Below are 26,878 nucleotides of genomic sequence, written 5' to 3' on the forward strand. Positions count from 1 at the left end.
GGACTGGAAAAGGTCAGTTTCATTCCAATCCCAAAGAAAGGCAATGCCAAAGAATGCTCCAGCTACTGCACAATTGCACTCATCTCACACGCTAGTAAAGTCATGCTCAAAATTCTCCAAGCCAGGCTTTAGCAATACGTGAACCGTGAACTTCCAGATGTTGAAGCTGGTGCCAATGCAGGAGACACAGGTTTGATCCCTGACTTAGGAAGATCCTACATGCCTCAGAGCAATTAGGCTGGTGTTCCAGAGCCCGGGAGTCGCAGCTTCTAAAGTCCATGAACCTGGAGGCTGTTCTCTGCAACAAGAGAAGCACTGCAGTGCAAAGCCTGCACATTGCAACTAGACAGTAGCCCCTACTCACAACAACTAGAGAACAGTGCAAGCAACAATGAAGACCCAGCACAGCCAAAAATAAATACAATTATTTTTTTTAAAGAATTTATTTAAAAAAGAGGGAAAACATCAGACAAACCTAAATTGAGAGATGTTCTCAAAGCAACTGAGTAGTTCCCTTTGAAACTGTCAAGGTCAAGAGAAACATGAAGTGGCACTGATTGGAGAAGACTAAGGAGATGTGATGACTAAGACTGGATCTTAAGCTGGATTCTGGAACCAAAAATGGACATTAATGGGAGTAACTGGTAAAATTCAAGTAAAGTTTGTAGTGTGAATATTATACTAACGTTCATTTTTTAGTTTTGATAATTGTGCTGTGTAAAATGTAGCATTAGGGGAGACTGGGTATGAGAGAACCCTACTATGTTTGCAACTTTTCTGTAAGTCTAAAAGTTTTTCAAAATAAAAAGTTTTAAAATTCATATGAATGCTTTGATATTATATGTTATTTTGTGCTTCTCTTTACCCTGAACTTATATATGAAATTTGTCTGTACATTAGATTAACTGTTGGCTTTATCCCACCATTGATGTACATTGTAATTTGCATTGATGTACATGTAGTTTGCATTTCCCTATGCCTAATGACATTGTTCATTGGAAGGACTGATGCTAAAGCTGAAACTCCAATACTTTGGCCACCTCATGCGACGAGTTGACTCACTGGAAAAGACTCTGATGCTGGGAAGGATTGGGGGCGGGAGGAGAAGGGGACGACAGAGAATGAGATGGCTGGATGGCATCACCGACTCGATGGACATGAGTTTGAGTGAACTCCAGGAGTTGGTGATGGACAGGGAGGCCTGGCGTGCTGTGATTCATGGGGTCACAAAGAGTCGGACATGGCTGAGCGACTGAACTGAACTGAACTGAATGACATTGAGCCCATTTTCATGTGCCTGTTGACTATCTGAATATCTTTTGTAAAGTGTTCAGTTCTTTGGGGGGAAATATTGTTATCCTTCTAAAGTTGTATCAATTTGTTAAACACCTGTTTCATTCTTGTTAGTTTCCATGCTCCCATGCTTATGGTAATTCGACAGTGAAAGAATGGAAATACAGTTTTCTTTGGTGATTTAGATTCAATATCCTTTCTAACTGTTCATAATATATTGTATTACAGAAAAATGAGTAATGGAAGAGACCGGGTAGTTGCTCTAGTGGACATGGACTGTTTTTTCGTTCAAGTGGAACAGCGGCAAAATCCTCATTTGAGGAATAAACCTTGTGCAGTTGTACAGTACACTTCATGGAAGGGTGGTGGGTATGTATCATAGTTATTCTTATAACTCTAAACTACTGTTTTAATCTCTGAGAATACATGGCATTATGCTAGGTCCTATTTTTGAGAGTTCTGAACTGCTGTGTTTGAGAATGAATAGTAGTATCAATGGGACTTCCCTGTCAGTCCAGAGGTTAAGACTTCACTCCAAGGGGTATGGGTTTGATCCCTGGTCAGGGAACTAAGATCCCATATGCTGTGGAGTGGCCAAAAAGTTTAAAAAAAATAGTAGTAGCATCAGTGGCCAAAAAGTTTCTACTATTATGTTTATAACCTAGTTGTCGTGAAATTTTATGATCATGTGAAATTTTTATGATCATGTAAAATTTTTATGATCATGTAATATGTTTGCTCCATGGCCAAAAAGTTACGGAAAAAAGTAGCATCTGTGATCAAAAAGTTTCTATTATGTTTATAACCCATTCATCATGCTGAATTTTAATTACTTTTGCTTATGATCATGTAATGTTTTTGCTCCCCTTTTTTTCCTAACCTTAGAATAGTTGCAGTAAGTTATGAAGCTCGTGCATTTGGGGTCACTAGAAACATGTGGGCAGATGATGCTAAGAAGTTATGTCCAGATCTTCTACTGGCACAAGTTCGTGAGCTCCATGGAAAAGCTAACCTCGCCAAGTAAGAAGAGAAGATGGTTTAAGGGGAGTGGAAGAGTTGGAATCATTTCATGAGGCTAGGAACTGATGTTTTCTAATTTGTTTTGTGTAAATGACATCTGAAAAGGTTCCCTTCAGTCAGCCAACTTTTCAGTGTGAAATGAAAACAGATTTTAATATTATGTTTTAGGAACAGTTGAGAATCATTATTACCTATAATAATATCTACCCTTAAAACCTTTTCAGTTCCTTAAAGGTTTAAAAATTGGTTATTGTAATTAAAACTTAATACCAGTTCCCATGTTCTCAGGCCAAAAGTCTGAAGTATTTGAAGTTACTAAATTGATTGTGAAACTTTAAAGAGTTTTCCCAGAGAAAGTTGAGTCAGTTTCACATTCTAGTGCAATATCTAGAATTATTTGCCAGAACTGAACAGATTCAAAGGTGCTGACCTTCTCTGTTTTGAACTGAACTCTCTTTTCCCAGATTTTAGAAAGTTAGCCTGAGAATAGAAGACATTAGTATAGGCAGAGCCAAATTAGAGGTAGGTACAAGCCCCTACCATTATAATAATCCTAATAGCTAGTATATATTGAACATATGTCATATGCCAGACACTGTGTGAAATTTTTCATCACACACACACACAAGTTTAGAGAGGTTAAATTAAGTTCACACAGCTAAGAAGTAGAAGACTGAGGATTCAACTTTTTTTCAGATCCCCATGTTCTCACAGTACACTATACTGTGTGTGGTGGTGTGTGTAGGGATCATGCTTTGACTTGGGACTTGAGATATTCCTGAATTCACCTATCAGAAGTCTAAAAGTGGAGTGTCATATCCAACCTTACATTGGAATTATTGCCAGAAAAATAGATTTAACTGAAGATTAATACTGTTACTCTAAAGTAGAATTAATTTAGCTAATGGACATATGTTACATTGCATTGAATAGAATTTTATGCTGGCTGGGAAAGACAGCGTCATGTCCCAGAAATATAGTTGACTTCAGAGTATGATTTTGAAAAGCCACATGCCACCAACTTTATCCTGGATCATTTACTTTACCCTTAAAATCTTTATCAAGTAACAAACAAGGGCAGTTTTAAAAAATTTAAGAATATGTTTATACACCAGAAATTTATTAAGATCTGGATAATTTAAAATTATTTTTACAGTTAACTTGAGATGCCACATTATAAAAATAAAAATATGATTTGCAGAAACATACACACTAAGTTTTTCAAGTATTTGTAAAAATACCTTGGAGTAATTTACTCAAGTCTATGAAGGAACACCAACTACTGCAAAAGAACATCCTTTCCTTGGTCTGTATGTATGTGAGTATGTTATGCTCTTAGGTACCGGGAAGCCAGTATGGAAGTGATGGAGGTAATGTCTCGTTTTGCTGTCATGGAACGTGGCAGCATTGATGAGGCTTATCTAGACCTGACCAGTGCTGTGCAAGAGAGACTACAAAAGCTCCAAAATCAGCGTATCTCAGCAGACTTGTTGCCAACCACCTGCATTGAAGGGTTTCCCCAAGGGCCTACAACAACAGAAGGGACTGTTGAGAAAGGTACTTCCATAGCATCAGTATTGCTTCTGCTTCCTGCCTTTGGAGCCTGCTTTGCTTGGTCACACTGCTCCTTCTTGGATTCAGTGAAAGGAAACTTAACCTACAACGTGAATGAATCTCAAGGACTCACATGGAAGGATATACAAATTCTCTTATCTTTCCAGGTATATGGATATTGAGAAGCTGTGAAATCTGTAAAATCAAGTTTCTCCTTAAGTGTAGCTAGGGCAGGTTAAAGTTATCAGTAGAAGGCTGACTGAGCACTTCCATTATTTGTAGGTTAATTTATAACTTGGTTCATAAGAAGGGTGAGTTTTTTTAAGGGGACCTCAAAAACAGGGAGTTGGGCTACTCACAGGATGATGTCATCAGTGAGCTGCTCAAGGCTTCTCATTTTATTTGACTTATTTTACTCCTTTTCCCCTTCATAGTGATTCCCCTCACTCCCTTCCTACCCCACAAACCCTCTGGCACTCACTGACATAGATCTTCTTAAATATGTATATGTCTTTACAAATTGTACAGTGTTGCTTTGTACGTGTGCTTTTAATTATTTTTGTTTATTTAGTTATTTGATAATTTGTTATTTTTTCATTTCTTTTTTGAAGTGTAGTCAATTTACAATTATATTATTTTCAGGTGTACAACATAGTGATTCAATATTTTTATAGATTATATTCCATTTACAGTTATTATAAAATAATGACTATATTTCCCTGTGCTGTATCCATTTATTTATCTTATACACAGTAGTTTGTAACTCTGAAACCCCCGCCCCTAACTTGCCCCTTCTCCTTCCCTTTCCTCATGGTAACAGCTAGTTTGTTCTCTATATCTGTGTGTCTGTTTCAGTTTTGTTGTATTTATTTGTTTATATTTTAGATTCCACATATAAATGATAACATACAGTATTTGTCTTTTTCTGACTTAACGTGTGCTTTTAAAACTTGTGCTAAAGTTTTAAAAGCACACATTATTTATTTAAGTGAAAAGATGTTCAACATCAATAATTAGTAGAGAAATGCAAATCAGAAATACAATGAGGTATCACCTCACACCAGTCAGAAGGGCCATCATCCAAAAAATTTCCAAATACAAACGCTGGAGAGGATGTGGAGAAAAGGGAACCCTTGTACACTGTTGGTGGGAATGTAAATTGGTACAGCCACTATGGAAAACAGTTTTGGAGGTTCCTTAAAAACTAAAAACAGAACTACCATATAACCCATCAATCCCACTTCTGGGGTATATACCCAGAGAAAACAGTAATTCAAAAAGATACATGCACCCTAGTGTTCATTGCAGCACTATTTACAACAGCCAGGACATGGAAGCAACTTAAATGTCCATCAATAGAGGAATGGATAAAGAAGATGTGGTACATATATACAATGGAGTATCGCTCAGCCATATAAAAGAACAAAATAATGCCATTTGTAGCAGCATGGATGGACCTAGAGATTATCATACTGAGTGAAGTAAGTCAGACATACATGATATGTGAAATTTTAAAAAAATTGATTTTTTTGTGTGTGAAATTAAAAGGTACAAATGAACTTATCTACAAAACAGAAGTAGAGTCACAGATGTAGAAAACAAACTTGTGGTTACCAGGGGATAAGGAAGGGAGGAATAAATTGGGAGATTGTAACTGACATATATACACTACTGTATATAAAACAGATGACAAGAACGTGCCGTGTAGCACCAGGAACTCTACTTAGTACTCTGTTATGGCCTATATGGAAGAAAAATCTAAAAAAAAAGAGAGTGGATATAGGCATTGATACATGTATAACTGATTCACTTTGCTGTATACCTGAAACTAATACTACTTTGTAAATCACCTGTACCCCAATAAAATTTTTTTAAAAAAGATGCAGTTGAGTATAAACTGCATTAATTTGCTGTGAAATAATGTTAAAAGAAAAACTTGTGCTTCTTAATTACAAGATAGTTTTATGGTATTATAGATCTCATTCTTTTTCTTTCATTGGTGGTTTTATAGATCTATCCGTGTAGCTGTATTTATGTGTAATTGATTGTTTTTTAAAAAATTATTTATTTTTAGGGGGCGCTGGGTCTTCATTGCTACGTGAGCTTTTCTCTAGTTGCAGCGAGCAGGGTTTGCTCTCTAGTTGTGCACGAGCTTCTCAGTGAAGAGGCTTCTGTTGTGGAGAATGGGCTCTGGGGTGCACGGGCCTTAGTAGTTGTGGCTTCCTGGCTCCAGAGCACAGGCTCAGTAGTTTAGTTGGTCTGCATCATGTGGGGTCTTCCTGGACCAGGGGTCAAACCCGTGTCCCCTGCATTGGCAGGCAGATTCTTTACCACTGAGCCACCAGGAAAGCCCAACTGATTGCTTTTAATTGCAGCACAATCTATGGTATGGATCTACTATGTTTACAGACCCTTCTGTTTATATGATGAATGTCCTTATTAATCCTCTTTTGGACCTACGCAAGGGTTTCTCTGAGTATTTTCAGGAGTGGCCTGCTAGATCATAGGGTATACACATATACTTAGTTTTACCAATTGCCAAATTGGTTTCCAGAATTGCTGTAACAATTTTCCTAACCCCTGACAGTACACAAGAGTTCCCATTCCTCCCTATCCTCACCAGCAATTGGTATTATCTAATATCTTAAAATGTAATGGCTATAAAGGTGTACTTTATATTTTGGGGCTTGTTTTAACTTATATGTCTCTATTTACTAATTGAAGTTGAGCTTTTTTTCATATACTTGTTAGCCAGTTGAGTTTCTACTTTTATGAGTTTGCTTATTTATAATCACCCAATTTTCTATTGGATTTCCTGCCCTTTTTTGTCTGGGGAGAAGTCTCCTTCTGTATCCTAATTGTTGGTTCCTTGTCTGTTTTTGACACTTCAAACATCTTTTCCCAGGTCTGTCATCCATTAACTTTATTTATACTGCACTTTGTTGAAAGAATTCTTTTAGTCCTTCCATTTTTCACCTTTTGGTTTGTGCATTTTAAATCTCATTTTAGACATTTCTACCAGATGTTCCTAAAGACATTTTTCTACATTTTCTTCAGTTTGTCTTATAGCTTATTTTTAGGTATTTCAACTCTATGGAGTTTACCATTTTATTTGATTTAAAGTAGGGCTCCACCTTAATTATTAATCTTATAGTGAGTCAGTTTTCCCAACAGTTATTTATTAGTAATCCATTTTTTTCAACTTCTCATGTGTCAGTGAGTCTGTTTCTATAATAGCCCATTAGTGTCTCCTTTTGCTTCAGAAACACATTGTTTTTATTAGTTTGTGGTATGTTATAATATTTGATCAGGACTGCCCTCTACTTTTGTTTTTCAAAATTGTCTTGGCTATTTATGGACCTTTAGCTGATCGCCGAAGAATTGATGCTTTTGAACTGTGGTGCTGGAGAAGACTCTTGCGAGTCCCTTGTACTGCAAGGAGATCCAACCAGTCCATTCTAAAGGAGATCAATCCTGGGTGTTCATTGGAAGGACTGATGCTAAAGCTGAAACTCCAATACTCTGGCCACCTCATGCGACGAGTTGACTCACTGGAAAAGACTCTGATGCTGGGAAAGGTTGGGGGCGGGAGGAGAAGGGGATGACAGAGAATGAGATGGCTGGATGGCATCACCGACTCTATGGACATGAGTTTGAGTGAACTCCGGGAGTTGGTGATGGACAGGGATGCCTGGCGTGTCGTCATGGGGTCGCAGAGAGTTGGACACGACTGAGCGACTGAACTGAACTGATTGATATATATTTTAGAATGCATTAGTTGAATTCCTCAAGAAATTCTGGAAGTTACATTGAATTCACATTTTTATTTATTTTTTAAAAATATTTATTTAGTTATCTGCACTGGGTCTTAGTTGCGACATGTGGGATCTAGTTCCCTGACCAGGGATCAAACCTGGGTCCCCTGAATTGGGAGTTCAGAGTCTTAGCTACTGGACCACCTGGGAAGCCCCTGAATTCACATTTTTAGAAAGGATAGTATCTTAGTGTTAAATTATCCCATCTATAAACATTTCACCAGTTTTTTAGGTCTTCACTTATGTACCTTTTAGTGATTTTTATTTATTTTTCAAAATGCATTTTGTTGAAATGTAGCTTTTTAAAATTTTTGACAGTGCTGGGTCTTTGTTACTATGTGTGCTCTTTAGTTGCGGCCAGCGGGGGCTCCTCTCCAGTTGTGGTATACAGGCTTCTTACTGCGGTAGCTTCTCTTGTCACAGAGTACAGGATCTAAGGCGCGTGGGCTTCAGTAGTTGTGGTTCCTAGACTAGAGCACAGGCTCAGTAGTTGTGGCACATGGTCCTAGCTGCTTCTGACCAGCCAGGGATTGAACCTGTGTCTCCTACATTAGCATGCGGATGCTTCACCACTGAGCTACCAAGGAAGCCCTGTTGAAGTATAGTTGATTTACAATGTGTTAATTTCTGCCATACAGCAAAGTGATTCTTTAAGACATATATATATGTATAGTTCTTTTTCATATTTTTTCCACCATAGTTTATCACAGGATATTGATATAGTTCTCTGTGCTATCCAGAAGGACTGTGTTGTTTATCCATTCTAGTATTGTAATAGTTTGTATCTGCTAATTGCAAACTCCCAATCCATCCCTCCCTGCTGCCCTTGGCAACCACAGGTCTGTTCTCTGTTTTGTAAATCTGTTTCTGTTTTATAGATAGTTTATTTGTGTCCTACTTTAGACTCCACATACCTTTTAGTAATTTTTAAATTATAATTTTTATGATATGATTATTTCTGCTTCTTCTGAAATCTGGAATCCAGTAGGTTTCCCTTTTTCTTTCTCATCTAAACTTTGATATAATATATATAAAGTGTGTAAATTAAGTGTACACTTGACTGATTTTCACAAAGTAGACCCACTTGTATAAATATCAGAACCCAGATCCAAAAACATCAGAACTCTAGAAGCCACATTTGCTTTCCCTCCCAGTCATTTTCTGTCCCTCTCCCCTCTCTCCTATATAACAACTGTCCTGATTTCTATTTAACTTATTTTTGAAGTTTATAAAATTGAAATTATGCAGTATATACTTGAGTCTGCCTTCATTCACTCAATATTGTCTTTGTGAGATGCATCCATTCTGTTGTATATAGTTGGGTTTGTGTAGTATTACATTGTATGAATATGCCACAATTTACCCATGGATAGTCTGTGGGTTTTTTTTTTTTTCCAGTTTTGGACCACTAATAAGAGTTGCTATGAACATTTGTGTAAATATCTTTGGTGAACAAATGTATACTTTCTGTTGAGCCTGTGACTGACGTGCTCAGTTGTGGGGTTTGCCTGTATTCAACTTTAGTTTGTCTGTACTCAGTGTTAGTAGGTACCCCTAAAAGTTTTCAGAATGGTTATACTGATTTATAATTTCACTAACTGTATATGAGAGTTCCAGTTGTGCCACATCTTTGTCAACCCTTGCTTTTTTCTCTTTTGTGTTTTAACCATTTTGATGATTGTGATACCATATATGGTGATATCATGTTATGGTTTTAGTTTGCATGTTCCTGGTGTTAATGAAATTGAGCACCTTTTTGTAAGTGATGACCATTCTTTCATGAAGTGTCGGTTTAAGCACTTGCCCATTTTTCTTGGTTGTCTTATCTCATTTATCTGTAGGACTTCTTAATGTATTCTGGATGTGAATCATTATCAAATATATATATTGCAACATCTTATGGTTTGTGGCTTTTCTCTTTTTAAATTTTTGGCCATGCCAAGTGACATGCAGGATCTTAGTTCCCTGCCCAGGGATCAAATCTGTGCCCCCTGTAGTGAAAGCCCAGAATCTTAACCACTGGACAGCCAGGGAAGTCTTGAGACTTTTCTCCTTTTTTTGAGGAAGACCTGTATTGCTATGAACTTCCTTCTTGGGACTCCTTTTGCTGTATCTCAGATTTTGTGTGGTTGTGTTTTGTTTTTATAATACTTAAAATATTTTGTTAAGTTTTTTTTTTTTTGAAGACTGTATGCCCTTTTAAACCTGTTGAAAGCTATGGACCCTTGCTTGTCTCAGAAAAATAGAAACCTACATATAAGACAATTTTGCATGCAGTTTTCAGGAGATTTGCAGACCCTCTCAAAACCTACACAGTTCAGAATAAGAACTGTTTATTACATATTACGTTGGTTTTGTGGGGGGCAACTCATCGTTGAAGAGCTCTCTGGTGAAAGATGATGGTGCATACTTTCGTTGGTGGTCAAATGTTACTTCAACTCAAATGGTTGTTCTATACCTATCTTTATTACGTCTTTCTATAAAATGCCAGGGTTTTAAAGAAGTCTGTATGAGGAAATAAAAGGTATTTGTATATGAAGGAACAAGTTGCTTTATTGTGTCCAGTTTAAATTTTAAGCTTCCAGATGCAATGATAACATCTTGTTATTTAGAGTGTTCAGAATAATACAATGTTTAGGAAATGATTTACGGTGATATTTCATATCATACTCCTGAGTCTTCATATGATGTATGCAGCCAGAAAAAATCTGATAACAGAAATTAGCTGATCGAAGTGTATATATTCTCCCAGAAATTATTTTTCATGAATGTGACATATATTTCAAAGCTAGGAAAAGAATCCAGGTATCTGTGATGTTTTGATACTGAAGTTCCCATTCAACTTTACCATCCTGCCTCTTAATGGGTCCTCTTTACCCATTTGCAACTTTGGGTTTTCTGTTTCTGAAATAGTTGTGTGTGAGTGAAGTTTAAGTAGTATGATTACTTAAAAATAATACTCAAAAATTGCCAGAGTGAAAAATTTCCCTTTGGGGCCTCTTTGTAACTGTGTTAACTAAAGAACTCCTTTGTTTTCTCCTTTGCTTCCTCTTAATTCATTTCTTTCTAAGCAAATATTGAACATGTGAATGTATATAACAAGAAACAGTTGTGTAGTTGTATTAATAGAAAAAAATTATAAATCAACTGTCAGGGATTTCCCTGGCAGTCGAGTGGTTAAGACTCCATGCTTACACTGCAGGGGCCATGGGTTCTATCCCCTGGCCCACGTGCTGCCCAGCGCAGCCAAAAAAAACCAAAAAGAAGATAAAAATAAATTAATATTTAAAAACTTTTAAAAAATCAGCTGCCAGAGTTGAGAGTTGTAAGAGTTGGGATAGACTCCTTGCAGGCTTTGAAGAAGGAAGGTGCCATATTGCAAGAAGGCCTTTGGAGAAGCCCCAAGGTCTGTGCTCTGAGAGCTGCCCTCTGCTGACAGCAAGCAAGAAAGGAGGACCTCAGTCCTACCTATAGCCACAAGATGATAAATTCTGTGAACAATGAGAGGTAGCTTGAAAGTGAAAGTATTAGTTGCTCAGTTCAGTTCAGTTCAGTTGCTCAGTCGTGTCCGACTCTCTGCGACCCCATGAATCACAGCACGCCAGGCCTCCCTGTCTATCACCAACTCCCGGAGTTCACTCAAACTCATGTCCACAGAGTTGGTGATGCCATCCAGCCATCTCATTCTCTGTTGTCCCAGTTGCTCAGTTGCGTCCAAATCTTTGTGACTCCATGAACTGTAGCCCTCCAGGCTCCTCTGTCCACGGAATTCTCCAGGCCAGAATACTGGAGTGGGTAGCCATTCCCTTCTCAAGGACATCTTCCCGACCCAGGGATCGAACCGGTCTCCTGCACTGCAGGCAGATTCTTTACCATCTGAGCCACCAGAGCTTGGAAGGTACTAATCAGCTCATGGCACAGAAGAAGGTACACCAGTTGTCAGTATAGGGACTTCTCTTTTGTATTAATAGTTATGGATCCTAGAGTTGTGAACCATAGCTAGAGTTTATCAGTTTAATCCTGAAGTTTTGGCACAAATTAACAGTGCTCACTCTTATGACAGTTCTAGTCAACATTGTACTAGAGGTTCAAGATGATGCAGTCAGTACAGGAGAAGAAATAAAAGATTAGGAAGAATGAATAGGAGACATGGCCATGTTTATAGAAAATCCTAAGGAATCTACCCTCCCTCCACTCCCACTAAAAGAACCTAGAATAATTGAGTTTAGCAGGGGTGTAGGGGACAAAGTCAATGTGCAAGAATTTATAATATTTCTATATATTAAAATCTAAAATGGGAAGTTGAAATTTAAAAAACAGTGGCATTTGCAATAGCATTAAAACCATGAAATTATTAGAAATATATCTAAATATATGTGGAAAAAACAGTTCAAGATATATGCAGGTCAAGCCCCAAGCTGATCTACAGATTCATTGCATTTTCACCAGAATCCCAGCAGGATTTTATAGAAATTGACAAATTGATTCTAAAATTTATATGGAAAGGCAAAGGATGTGGAATAGTCAAACAATTTTAGAAAAAACTAATTTGTAAAACTTAACACTACCTGATTTTAAGAGCGAACTATAAATTTATAGATACTTCCTAGTGATCCAGTGGTTAAGACTTTGTGCTTCCACAGCAGGGGGTACGGGTTTGAGCAAAAGGTGGCACAGGCAAGAATGGAAGAAATACGAATAAAATAGAGTGAGTTGCAATGGATATGTGGAATATGCTGAAGTGGCCTTGGTAACTTGATGACTGCAATTGTGTTAGTTGCTCAGTCTTATCTGACTCTTTGCGACCCCATGGACTGCAGTCCACCAGGCTCCTCTGTCCATGGGATTCTCCAGGCAAGAATACTGGAGTGGGTTGCCATTTCCTTCTCCATAGATAACTACAATGAAGGGGAGTAAAAGAAAAGAAGTCAATATTAGATTTTAAACCTTTAAGAGAAACAGGAAGTTGTTTGGGAAAGAAACTTTGGGGAGGAAGATACAAAGATTGACTTTAGTAGCATTTTGTTTGATACTTTAATGAAAAATTCAAAAATTTAATGAAAAAATTTCTGTAGGGAGGTAGAAATAAAGGATTAAAGTTTAAGAATTTGGGGAAGGAGCTTAAGATTCGCGTGTACTCAGTATAAGCAAATTGAAATGTAAGCCAGTACCAGTTCACTGAGAGAAAAGGTATCTATACAGAGAAGAATGTTGCTCAGTATCCATAGTTAGGGCGTTAGAGGAGGAAGACAGGTTAGCAATGGAAAGAAACAGCAGTTGGAAAATACTTCCTTCTATGTGCTCATCTTCCTCCTCCTCTCATATATACCAACCTTCACTCCACCTCTTCAAGATACTCTGTATTTTCTTGCCTTGTTCACAGCTCATTTGTGTGTGTGTGTGCTCAGTCATGTCCAACTCTTTGCAACCCTTTGGACTGCAGCCTGCCAGATTTCTTTGTCCATGGGATTTTTCAAGCAAGAATATTGGAGTGAGTTGCCATTTTCTGCTCCAGAGGATCTTCCCAACTCAGGGACCAAACCCACATTTCACACATTACCGGCATTGCAGGCAGATTCTTTAACACTGAGCCATCAGGGAAGCCCTCACTTCAGCCTCTTTAAACCAGCGTGTATATTTCTTAACTTTCTTGTTATATAATACTTTTCCAAAACTGACTAGTCCTAAATTAGATAATAAGATATTTTCAAGGCCCTAAGTTCAAAGCTACATCTAATTTAAATACTTTGTCAAGAGAATAAGTCTTCTAGTGGCTCTGATTAGATTTAAGCTATTCAACTGGAACCAGCCTGTAAAAATACAGACGTGCTAACTTAAGTTTATACTGAAGCGTGAGATAATTCTGAATAATTTCTAATTGAGTAACTTAATAGAATTCTTGGTGGCATGCAAGGAAAGTTGGAGGAAGTTCAAAACTGGAGAGAGAAAACAGAAGTACTTTTAAATTATTGCTCATAAAAGATAATACAAAATATTTGTTGGTTATTGGAGCTTATAAAGTTCAGCCTAGGCTGGAAATCAAGGCTGCTGGACTTGGTATGAGAAATTGATCTCTATTGTGATACTGAGTAGTCTTCTAAAAACATATCTAAAGTACCTGAAATCTAAGCATTTCTGCATTGGATAACACAATTAAATAAAACCCTGATTTTAAAAAAATGTCTACTTGTGACCTCTCAACTTTTTCAGAGGAAAGGCGAAAACAAGGCTTATTGCAATGGCTTGATTCTCTTCAGACTGAAAGCACCAGCTCTCCAGACCTACAGCTCACAATGGGAGCAGTGATTGTGGAAGAAATGCGAGCAGCCATCGAGAAGCAGACCGGTTTTCAGTGTTCGGCTGGGATTTCACACAATAAGGTGAAGGCTAATAGTAGATTTCAAAGACAAACATAGATATATCTATAAACACAGGGATGGAAACAAACACAAACTTAAAAAAACAACAACAATAAAACATAGACGGGTTAGATATGAGTTGGGCATATTTTTTTAAGATTTTTTTTATGTGAACTATTTAATAGTCTTTATTGAATTTCTTATAATATTGTTTCTGTTTTATGTTTTCCTTTTTTTGACTTTGAGGTATATAGGATCTTAGCTCCCTGACCAGGGATCAAACCCACATCCCCTGTGTTGGAAGGAGAAGTCTTAACCACTGGACCTCCAGGGGAAGTCCCTGAGTGGGGCATTTAAACCATTACACATCTTTGAAATGGGTTCCTCTTTAAACTTCACATTGACGACAAAAACCTAAGTAATTCTTCAACATGAGAATCGACATTGCATATGTACTTTCCTAAGAAACAGGATGAAAATTTTGCTGGAAATGGTTATTTACATAGTTGTAGCCACAATATTTCCTTAATGATTGAACTATCCAAAGAAAGGAAGAAGTGGGAATTCCTTGGTGATCCAGTGGTTAGAACTTGGCACTTTCACTGCACGGGGCCTGGGTTCAATCCCAGGTTGGGGGAACTAAGATCCTACAAGCCAGGCAGTGTGGCCAAAAAAAAAAAAAAGAGGCTAGTCTTTTTATTGTATATATGAACCTATTCCTTTTCTTTTCACTTGCTGAATATTCTAGTATTATCTCACTTCTTCTGTGGTGTGACCTAGGTGTTCTCTGCTTTTTTATATCCTAATTAAAGTACAATTTGGCCCTGGGATCTGCATCCCTGTTGGTCTAGGCTTAGTCATAGGGTGGTAGCTGATATTCCCTGGTTACTACCTTCTCTCCCTTGCTCAAGGAGAGGAAAGTTCGGCACTGTGCGGCTTGCAGGATCTTAGTTCCCTGACCAGGAATTGAACTCAGGCCCTCAGCAGTGAAAGCACTGAGTCTTAACCACTGGACCACCAGGGAATTTCCAAGAAGAGGAAAGTTGCCAAATTACCCAGTAGAGTTTTGGGAGGTTTTTTCCTGGTTAGGTGGAGGGAGAGGAAACAAAAATCTCAATGTAGTAATTTAAACTAAATATGACCTAGTAGAAGTTTCAGAGAATCTCTCCCATGAATGTGATTTTTTTTTTTTCTTGTTTTAATTTTATTTATTTATTTATTTTTTTGCATTACAATAGTTTAATATGAACAATCAGAACTAATTAACAGTATAACAATATTTTACAACTGAAATAATTAAAATAAACTATAAAATTACTACATAAAACAGGTCTGATCTAGCTTATTTACTTTCTATAATCTCTTCAGTGCTGCAAAACCATTTATTTCTTTTTTTTTTTTTTCATGTTTTAATAAACACTTCGTCTTTTTGTATTGCTTTTTTTTTCATCACAATAATAGAAATATAACATCATATATCACTGTAAAACACATTTCCACATAAATGCTGATAAGCACAAAATATTTTTCATCATTTACATTTTAACTGTAATAATATATGGCAGAATTAAAGCTGCATCCATCATGTGTCTAACTCACCTTGCTGTAATGAATTTTTAAATGTAATGGTTTCTGTTGCAAAGTAAAATCGTACATAATGTCTAGTGACACAGTACGCTGGTGGATGGGTGGATTTGGAAAATGGAAATGCAACTTCATTTTTAATTAGATTTATAAACTTCACCACCTCCACCTCCAGCCAGCTTCTCAACCCTCCCTCCCACCACCATTATTTATTTATTTAAAATGAGGCTTTTAATTAATGTTTGACAGAGCTGATTCAGGTTGAATAGACTAAATTTCTTTAAACAAACTGACTTATACTCCAGAGTCCTTTAAAAACTTAATAGCATTTATACATTGAAGGTATTTGATTTTCTTGTAACTAGCACTTCAAATGCAACAAGCATTTGACCCAACAAGTAAAACTTTCTACAGTTCATAACTTTTATAAATAAAATAAATTAAATGTACAGTGAATAAGTTCTCTGAAATATTTCAATATTTCTGCAGGTTTAGTAACATCGTAAAATACATTTCAACTAAAATTCACAAATCTAAAAACCTGTTAGGCATTTTTAGGCGTTTTAAGTTGGAAATGAAGACCAATGTTACATCGTAATATGCCAATTACAAATAGTACTTCAAATAGCAAATACTACAGTTTGTCCCAAACTTTAAAAACTATTCATGAACTCAACACTGAACTATTGATGGCTATGAGAATTGTTTCCTAGCCTTTTTGAAAATTTCAACCCATTTACGTTTAAGGTAATTATTGATAAGTACGATCCCGTAGCCATTTTCTTTATTACTTTGGGTTCAAGTTTATACACTCTTTCTGTGTATCCTGTCTAGAGAAGATCCTTTAGTATTTGTTGGAGAGCTGGTTTGGTGATGCTGAATTCCCTCAGCCATGAATGTGATTTTATATTTTTTCCTACCAATTATAATTTGTGAAATGATGCCATTGAAGTACCTTATTCTTTGAAAAGCCTTCTCGTGGGTGTTTTTCATTTTGAAGTCTTATTTAGTATAAGAAGATGTTTGCTACTGGATGATGATTTGAGCCCAGCCTTTGTCACAGATACTAAATGATGGTAATCCGTATTAAACTGGGACTTAAAATGGACTGACCATTAATCAAGAAATGTTTATAAGTGGGGTAGGGCAAAATTAGTTTGTTTTAGCATTTTCATATGGACACACTAAGAAATGCCTCTTACGTCTCTTCTGTAGCTTCTTTGTTCTTTACCCTCTTGAAGTAGGAGAACCTTAAGGAACAGATGAGGGTGGAAGAAACTATTAAAGGAAAACAGAAGGGGAGATGTGGGAAGAACAATGAGGATAATGATAGTGGGTCATGTTTTCCACTGTGGATGTTGTTGGACACCCAGGTTTGGAGATGTCTTGAGTTTCTGGTTCTGTTTTTGTTTTTAATGTGGAAACCACTAGTTACAGCCCTTAAGCTGTACCTCGTGTGTGAATGTGGGTATGTGTGTATAAGTAATACTCACTATGTGTGGGTGTTGGCAGTAATGAGGTTTTTACGCTTTCCATGCTCCAGGTTCTGGCAAAACTGGCCTGTGGATTAAACAAGCCCAACCGGCAGACCCTGGTCTCACATGGGTCAGTCCCACAACTCTTCAACCAAGTGCCAATTAGCAAAATGTAAGTATTCAGGGAGCACCTCAGATTTCACTCCTCTATCTATGTGAAGGCCCTCTCTGGTTGGAATTTCTTCTGTTCCTTAAGAATTGGAGCCAAGGAAAACAGGTACCATGGAGACAGGAGGGAGATGACATAGAAAATTTTGCAAACACACTGAGATTTCTTAATCAACCTTCAATTCCAGATTATCTGTGGAAGATATTAATCCTGAATTTTAAAAAATGAACTGATTTTTAGCCATACGTTTAACTTCCTTCTAGGTTTTTTATTAAAACCTATTACTAAATAACAAATAGGGATTTTCTTTTTTTCTAATATCGTAGCAAGCCATTCAGGGCTACTGAATTGTTCCCAAATAAAATTAATAACTAGGCTGTGCATACCAATTGTGTGTCCTTGGCAAAGGCTTATAATATTGTTGAAGGGACAAGATATAACTGTTCAAAGCAATAGTAAAAGTTCCGTAATAAAGACTATATGGAACTTCTAAATGAATTGTACAGGGAGTCACCAAAGTTCATAAAAGTCATCTGAGAAGGACTTATAAAAAGGGAATGGGATTTTGTTTTCAGATTTGGCACAATTTAGAGTCAGATGAGAATGTAAGAGAAATACCAATTTGGAGAATGTTTTGAACACAAAAAAGGAGAAAGTATAAGGTATTTTCAGTGAATGGGACATGACCTAGGACCATATTGAGGAAAATAAGTAATGGAAAAAGGATTGAACAGATAGGTTAAGGACAGATTATTAGACATCTCAAAGGCTAGGCTGAAGAATTACTGTATTCTTAAATACAAAAGGTTTTAGCTATTGAAGGGGTTTGATTTGGGAGGTGGAATTTGAATCCATAAATGGGACAGTAGATCCTATATAATTGAAAATTTTATATAGTTGATTTGATAACCACTTAATGAATTTACCCTTGTGTTTATGCTATGGTTACTCTTATTCCTAGGCCCTAACTCCCAGAGTACTGAATTCCCAGTCATCTAGTCTTATTCTAGAAAATAATTTACAGGACCACTGTGTGTTGTCATTTTCCCTGAATCTTCTGGAGAGCTGCTTACACAGACAAAACGTTTTGTATCTACTGCTAACTAGATATTGATGATGTTACTTACAAATTTATTGTCTTTTGTTGTTCTTGTTAGCCGTAGTCTTGGAGGAAAACTAGGGGCCTCTGTCATTGAAATCCTGGGGGTAGAATACATGGGAGAGCTGACCCAGTTCTCTGAATCCCAGCTCCAGAGTCATTTTGGGGAGAGGAATGGGTAAGTGATTCCTGATACTGTTCAGTCCTAACTTTTATGGGTATGCTAAATTCAAATGTAGACAAAAGTATCAGGTAAACTCTAGACCTATTAACATTCACTCCTTGAGGTAACTGCATTGATCCTTTTGCTTTAAAATATTAATCACTATAGCCTATCAGTCTAGTTTGTTTTTTTTTTCCATGTACCTAACTAGGTTGGTAGAAAGGAACTCTTACTTTGAAGCTTGGTTATATACGTGTACAAAGATGCTGTTATTCAAGATCCTTGTATTTAGGCTTAGTACATCATGAGGAACGCTGGGCTGGAAGAAGCACAAGCTGGAATCAAGATTGCTGGGAGAAATATCAATAACCTCAGATATGCAGATGACACTACCCTTATGGCAGAAAGTGAAGAGGAACTCAAAAGCCTCTTGATGAAAGTGAAAGAGGAGAGCGAAAAGGTTGGCTTGAAGCTCAACATTCAGAAAACAAAGATCATGGCATCTGGTCCCATCACTTCATGGGAAATAGATGGAAAAACAGTGGAAACAGTGTCAGACTTTATTTTTTTGGGCTCCAAAATCACTGCAGATACTGATTGCAGCCATGAAATTAAAAGACGCTTGCTCCTTGGAAGGAAAGTTATGACCAACCTTGATAATATATTAAAAAGCAGAGACATTACTTTGCCAACCAAGGTCCGTCTAGTCAAGGCTATGGTTTTTCCCGTGGTCATGTATGGATGTGAGAGTTGGACTGTAAAGAAGGCTGATCGCCGAAGAATCAATCAATGCCTTTGAACTGTGGTGTTGGAGAAGACTCTTGAGAGTCCCTTGTACTGCAAGGAGATCCAACCAGTCCATTCTAAAGGAGATCAATCCTGGATGTTCATTGGAAGGACTGATGCTAAAGCTGAAACTCCAATACTTTGGCCACCTCATGCGACGAGTTGACTCACTGGAAAAGACTCTGATGCTGGGAAAGGTTGGGGGCGGGAGGAGAAGGGGACGACGGAGAATGAGATGGCTGGATGGCATCACCGACTCTGTGGACATGAGTTTGAGTGAACTCCGGGAGTTGGTGATGGATAGGGAGGCCTGGCGTGCTGTGATTCATGGGGTCGCGGAGAGTCGGACACGACTGAGCGACTGAACTGAACTGAAGTATCAAAAAAGCTTGGGGATGTGAAATCCTGTAGCTTGGTTGGTACTTTTCAAAAAATATAAATGATGCCTTGACCTTAGAAAGCATAATCAGTATTCTTCTCCTGAGCAGTTTATCGTACTGGAATTCTTGGGGAAGGGCAAGATTCTGTGATGTACTTAATTTTGAATAGATTTTTCCTTTTTCATGAAAGGGATAAAAGGTTTAGTATAATATAGGTAAATTTTGTTTTAACAAGAATAGTCATTTGCTTTCACCTTAAACTTTTGTGTTGGTTTTATTAGATCTTGGCTATATGCCATGTGCCGGGGGATTGAACATGATCCAGTTAAACCCAGGCCAATAACCAAAACCATTGGCTGCAGCAAGAACTTCCCAGGAAAAACAGCTCTGTCTACTCGGGATCAGGTGGGCAGACATTCCTGACGGACATTGTCTCTTTTAAGGGAACTGGTGGGTAGGTTTTGGTAGCTGTGGAAACTTAGATGGAACCTTTATGCTGTAAAATATGCAGGAAACAGAAAGGGTTTTGTGTTGAAAATTGATGAGTTTCACTTGGGATTTTTATTATTTTTTTCCTTTCATCTAAAAATAAATAGAATGGAACTGACTGAAGTTTGTAATGGAATTACTCATTCTTTGGTAGATGAAAGCTTAGAAAGCCAGGATATTGGGCCTCAAGTTTGTGTCTTTTCTCAGAGCTGGAACATGCCTGAAGTTTACCTGATAGCATGCCAGCAAGAAAAGAAAGTGAAAACTCTTAGATTAGGGCAGGTCAGAGTTCTGAAGATTTCTATCAATTGGTGATCCTTATGGGGGAGACTTTGTTGCACACTTCCATTTTGGGAAGAACTGAACAAAACGACCATTTGTATGTGCTAAGTTGCTTAAGTCATGTCTGACTCTTAGCGACCCTATGGACTGTAGCCGGCCAGGCTCCTCTGTCCAAGGGATTCTCCAGGCAATAATACTGGAGAGGGTTGCCATGCCTCCAGTATCTTCCCAACCCAGGGATCAAACCCATGTCTCTTACGTCAAACCCTTGTCTCTTACCAATGCAGGCGGGTTCTTTACCACTAGCGCCACCTGAGAGTTCTATAATAAACCTAGAGTCTTTAAATGAAAGATTAAAATCTCAATACTTTTTTTAGGTGCAGTGGTGGCTTTTGCAATTAGCCCAGGAACTAGAGGAGAGACTCACCAAGGACCGAAATGCTGTAAGATTTTCTTTATTGCTTGGGTGAGCTTTGGGATATAAATATCAGTATGAAGTAGAGATACAAAAAGATACCAGCTAGAAAATGTTAAATCTTTATCTTTTCCCGTAAAACTGCCATAAAACTCAATATGATTTTCAAAAACTTAGCGGTCTGTGAACTGCTGACTACTAGATCTGTGAAGACCTAACTACTCCTGTCTCCCTCATTACCATTTGCTTTTACATTTTTGTATATTATCTAAATCCTATTCCAACTCTGAATACACAGTGGATCTTCATCAGAGTACAGAACTGTTAAGCAGGACATTTAGGGATTGGACTGTAAATTATTCAGCTTTAACACAGTCCATGTGATGTGCCAAGTATTCAGTTTTAGAGACAGAGTCTTAAGGCAAAGATTTAAACATATGATTAGTTTATCTTCTCTCTTAAAAACTATAATTGATACATATATATATTTACATACCATAAAATTCACCCATTTACAGTATAAAGTTAAGTAAGTTTTCGTATATTTCAGAGTTCAACTATTCTATAATCAATTTAAGGACATTTCCATAACCCCAAAAGAAATCCTGTACCCACTAATAGTTATTCCGCAAGCCCTAGGCAATTCTAGTCTGCTGTCTGTATAGATTTACTATTCTGGACATTTCATATCTGTGCAATAATCTTATATGTGGCCTTTTGTTTCTGGCTTGAAATCTTTAACATGTTTTCAAGGTTTATTCATATTGTAGCATCTATCAGTCCTTTATTCCTTTTTATGACAATAATATTCTACTGAATGGATATATCATATTTTATTTATCAGTTCATCAGTGAATGGATATTTGAGTTGTTTCCACTTCTTGGCTATTATAAGTAATGTTGTTGTGAATGTTCACGTACAGATTTCTGTGTAGACATGTTTTCACTTCCCTTGTATATATACCTGTAATACTGAGTCACATGGTAACTTTGTGTTAGCACATCAGGCTGTTGCTGCACTATTTTATACTCCCAGCAATGTAAGAGGCTTCTAATTTCTCTATATCTTTGTTGTTTAGTCGCTAGGTATAAAGTGGTTTTCTGGTGCGTATTGACTTTTCTGATTTTATTTGGAGAAATACCTGTTGAGATCCTTTGCCCATTTTTGAAATGAGTTGTCTCTTTATATTTAGTTTTAAAACTTCTTTATGTGTTCTGGATACAAATCCCTTGTCAGATATATAATGTACAAATATTTTCTCCCATTCTGTGGATTTTCTTTTCATTTTACTGATGGTATTGCTTGATGTGTCCTCTCCTGTTGAAACATCAACTGTATACTGTCAGGAATCATCTGTAATTAACTGTATGCCTCTTTTTAGCGGAATTGGTGGTACATGTTTGTTCTTGTGGTTGTTTTTGTTTAGTCACTAAGTTGTGTCCAACTTTGCAACACATGGACTGTAGCATGCCAGGCTCCTCTGTCCTCCACTACCTCCCAGAATTTGCTCAAATTCATCTCCATTGAGTCAGTGATGCTATCTAACCATCTAATCCTCTGCCACCCTACTCTCCTTTTGCCTTCAAGCTTTCCCAGCACCAGCTTCTTTTCCAATGAGTCAGCTCTTTGTGTCAGGTGGCCAAAGTATTGGAGCTTCAGCTTTAACATCAGTACTTCCAATGAATATTCAGGATTGATTTCCTTTAGGATTGACTGGTTTGATCTTCTTGCTGTCCACGGAACTCTTGAGTCTTCTCCAGCACCACAATTCAAAAGTATCAATTCTTCAGTGCTTAGCCTTCTTTATGGTCCAACTCTCACATCTCTACATGACTACTGGAAAAACCATAGCCTTGACTATACAGAAGAATTGAAGCTTTTGAACTGTGGTGTTGGAGAAGACTCTTGAGAGTCCCTTGTATTGCAAGGAGATCCAACTAGTCCATTCTAAAGGAGATCAATCCTGGGTGTTCATTGGAAGGACTGATGCTAAAGCTGAAACTCCAATACTTTGGCCACCTCATGCGACGAGTTGACTCACTGGAAAAGACTCTGATGCTAGGAAAGGTTGGGGGCGGGAGGAGAAGGGGACGACAGAGAATGAGATGGCTGGATGGCATCACCGACTCTGTGGACATGAGTTTGAGTGAACTCCGGGAGTTGGTGATGGGCTGGGAGGCCTGGCGTGCTGTGATTCATGGGGTCGCAAAGAGTCGGACACGACTGAGCGACTGAACTGAACTGACTATACAGATCTTTGTTGGCAAAGTCATGTCTCTGCTTTTTAATATGATGTCTAGGTTTGTCATAGTTTTCCTTCCAGGAAGCAAGCATCTTTGAATTTCATGACAGCAGTCACCATCTGCAGTCATTTTGGAGCCCAAGAAAATAAAATCTATCACTGCTTCTACTTTTTATTCATCTATTTGCCATGAAGTGATGGGACCGGTTGCCATGATTTTAGTTTTTTGAATGTTGAGTTTTAAGCCAGCTTTTTGCACTCTCCTCTTTCACCCTCATCAAGAGGCTCTTTAGTTCCTCTTGAGTTTCTGCCATTATAGTAGTATCATCTGCATATGTCACTGATATTTCTCCTAGCAATCTTGATTCCAGCTTGTGCTTCATCCAGCCTGGCATTATGCATGATGTACTTTGCATAGAAGCAGGGTGACAATATACAGCCTTGATGTACTCCTTTCCCAATTTTGAACCAGTCCGTTGTTCCATGTCTGGTTCTAACTGTTGCTTCTTGACCTGCATACAGATTTCACAGGAGGCAGGTAAGGTGGTCTGGTATTCTCATCTGTGGAAGAATTTTCCATAGTTTGTTGTGATTTACACAGTCTAAGCTTTAGCGTAGTCAGTGAAACAGAAGTAGATGTTTTTTCTGGAATTCCCTTGCTTTCTCTGTGATCTAACAAAGGTTGGCAGTTGGGTCTTTGTTCTTCGGTAGGTAACATAAAGAGGTTGTGCTATGGGCTTATTTGATGTTGCCCACTAGGTGTCGCTCCGTTCTCATCTCTTTATCCTCTGATAGTCTGACCTCATGTCCTGTCATTTCCCCCTTTCCTACTCCACTAACAGTCTCCACTCTGCTGGTCTCTTCCCCGTTTATTTAACACACCAAGTAAATTTCACCTTCACTTCCTCCCCAGTTCCTCTATCATATCAGCAGCCTCCGTCACTCTCTGCCTTACCCTACTTTTTTCCATTGCACTTTGTAGTCATTTCTATTATAAGCCTACTTTTATATTATATGTAGCTTCTACTACAAGATAAGATCCTCCAGAGCCTGGACTTTATTTTGTTCTCTCCTTTATCTCTAGATAGTACCTGATACAGTTATAGTTAACTGGTTTTAGTCAACAAAGACTTCTTTGTAGTTGTGAATTTGTATTCTCTCGAGATACATACAAACCTGAATAAGCTGTATTTACAAAATGCACAAAAATACAAAATATATCTTTACCTAAAAATTAGTTGCCACTCTTGGTTTGTTTGTTTTAAGTATATTTCTTCTCACTAGAATCTTTTGATTTTGAGGGGTCCCTGTGTATACTTGTCACCTTATTGCCTCTTGGCCTTACTTTCTTAGTTTGCTTTGCATCAACAGGATTCATATACTTGAATTTCACTGAAAAGTGAGTCAGTGATCTTGCTTTCTAGAGGCAAGCTCACTACCTGTGTATCTTCTATAGATGGGTTGTAAGGAGGTGCTAGTGGAAACTTCTCTTCTTGAGCATGAGATCTTCAGAGAGATCCACTACTCAGTCCTGACCCCCTTTTAATGACTTACGTGAACTCTTCCTTCAGTCACAGAATATAGTACTGTAGACCTTTGTATAATCTTCCTGCATGTATACCACAAAAGAACATTTAGAAGAAACCATTTTCATTTATTCTGTCAAAATATCCTAGATATTCTAATATTCCATCACCCAAATTATGTCTTCTCCAGTTACTTATACTCAGAAACAGCACAAATATTTTTAAAATTAAACCCTATTTCCAAACCATTCTGCCACCCTGCTTCTTTTCTCTCACACAGTTCAGTATTAGAATCCAGCTGCTCAAGGTAACTTTAGTTCTGTCTCAATCCTCTTACACCCACAGAACGACAGGGTGGCCACTCAGCTGGTCGTGAGCATGCGCATACAAGGAGACAGGCGTCTCAGCAGCTTGCGACGCTGCTGTGCCCTCACCCACTATGATGCTCACAAGATGAGCCATGATGCATTTGCTACCATCAGGAACTGTAACACTTCAGGAACCCAGACTGAATGGTGAGTTTCCTTCTAGCTCATCTTCGTTTGAGACTCATACCCTGTCTTTTTTAAAATTAGTATATAAGCTTTCCAGTTCGGGTAGGTTCTTTGTAGCAGGACCTGTTACAGAGAGGGGTGGTCATGCATTAAGGGAGAGGACACAGTAGAAATACCGGAAACAGGGTTCAGCCTCTTTGTCTACATTTGGTGCCTTCCCAGTGCTCAGGGGTAGGTTTGAGAGGCAGACTGAACCAATATTACCCTTTCTGATACTAATTTGTTATAGTCAGGGGAACGGCCAGTTGTACTTGGGAGTGCAGAACTCCAAATTTCAGAGAACTTTGCTCTCAGCTGTCTGATTATTGTATTTTAAAATCACCCTCCTTGATAATGAAAATAACCTGTATTCACCAGTAATCTCCATCTCACATCCCAACTCAGTTACAAGCTCCACTGATGTAATACCCAATGTCATAATAATAAATTTCACTTCAGCTGGCCATTAAAAATAATCAGCTCTATATGGGAGTATGTTCATTTACTCCCATTACTATCATTCAGATAGTAATGATTTTCAGTACTGGAATCCTATCATTATTTTAACATAGCCTCTTAAATTGTAAAAGTATTCCAAATTCACAAGGTAAATATATTAATAATATGTGAGGAAGATAAACTGGTTGTTTAATATAGATCTACATTAGAGATTATAAAAAGAAAAGTTTAGTTAGCCATCTTAAGTTATTGCTTATCTGAATATATTACTCTCTAAAGTCAGAGTCTTTGTAATACTTAGAAGACTTACTTACTTGAAGAATACTTACTTCTTGGTATACTTGTTATTTACAAAGACTAACAAGAAGTAAATTATTCTAAGTAAAGAATGAAGACTGTATTTTCAAACATTGAGTGATTTTACTGAACCAAATGATAATTGTGATACTATGTTCACATTAAACCTTATAAACTGACAGATAACAAATTTCACCAAGAGTATAAAATATTATATTGGCAGGGAAGAATAGTAGTATCTGATTATAAGACTGTCCCAAAGCATGAAAGAGAAGAGTGAGATACTGTCATAATAATCTTAAAATAGCATTTACCCTTTACCTCATCGAGGGGCTAAATCTGTATATAAAAGCACATGTTCATCTTCTGAAATTCAACTTATGTGAAAATTTATTTGAGTAATGAGACATAATGAGGAACTTTATGACAAATTTCTTGAAGTATTTCTGAGACTAGGCTAGGTAATCAAAAGCAGTTGTGAAATTTCATTCTCTAGATAAATTCCAGAGTTGAAAATCTATCAGAGGTCAGGTTCTGTTTAAAAACTGCATAGAGCATTTTTTTCAAGTCTTTCCAGTCTTAAGTATTTAAAAACTTTTTTGTAGCTCTAGATAGTGTCTTGCCTCAACCCTGAATTTCAGCAGCTGTGCAGCCATATCGTGAAAACAGTAAACCCACTTGTCAGGGGAGCCAACTTATACATCCTACTTGCTGGGTGTTCACCAAAGCCAGTGGTTCTGAGTGTGGTCCTAGATTGCTGCATCAGCATCACCTGAGAACTTGTTAGAATGGCAGATTCTCTACCCATCCCAGGTCGGCTGACTCTGTATTAACCCAATATACCCCAAAGTTTGAGAGAGTGATAATTTCCTTTTATGGCAGAACCAGAGTCCCAGTCATTTAGAAACTTAATCTGTGACCTGCTGCTAATCTATTC

The 26,878-nt window shown here is 37.6% G+C and overlaps 1 protein-coding gene across 3 annotated transcripts in view; it reads left to right on the forward strand.

Moving 5' to 3' along the window:
- Window positions 1-26,878, forward strand: part of POLH (DNA polymerase eta) — a 31,418-nt gene that overhangs the window by 2,429 nt on the left and 2,111 nt on the right. Inside the window, exons 2-10 of one of the 3 annotated variants that reach the window (XM_055406931.2) lie at window positions 1,522-1,662; window positions 2,179-2,313; window positions 3,653-3,870; window positions 13,893-14,062; window positions 17,169-17,272; window positions 18,427-18,546; window positions 19,979-20,102; window positions 20,846-20,911; window positions 24,998-25,167. In XM_055406931.2, the coding sequence (XP_055262906.2) occupies window positions 1,526-1,662; window positions 2,179-2,313; window positions 3,653-3,870; window positions 13,893-14,062; window positions 17,169-17,272; window positions 18,427-18,546; window positions 19,979-20,102; window positions 20,846-20,911; window positions 24,998-25,167 (1,244 nt within the window). In that variant the 5' untranslated portion in view covers window positions 1,522-1,525. Of the gene's footprint in view, window positions 1-1,521; window positions 1,663-2,178; window positions 2,314-3,652; window positions 4,035-13,892; window positions 14,063-17,168; window positions 17,273-18,426; window positions 18,547-19,978; window positions 20,103-20,845; window positions 20,912-24,997; window positions 25,168-26,878 lie in introns of those variants that run through there. The other 2 variants (XM_088831037.1, XM_055406932.2) reach the window with 2 other exon arrangements.

This window comes from Moschus berezovskii, chromosome 23 (assembly GCF_049115385.1).
Source record: "Moschus berezovskii isolate FMDL1 chromosome 23, NW_MosBer_1.0, whole genome shotgun sequence".
NCBI lineage: Eukaryota > Metazoa > Chordata > Mammalia > Artiodactyla > Moschidae > Moschus > Moschus berezovskii.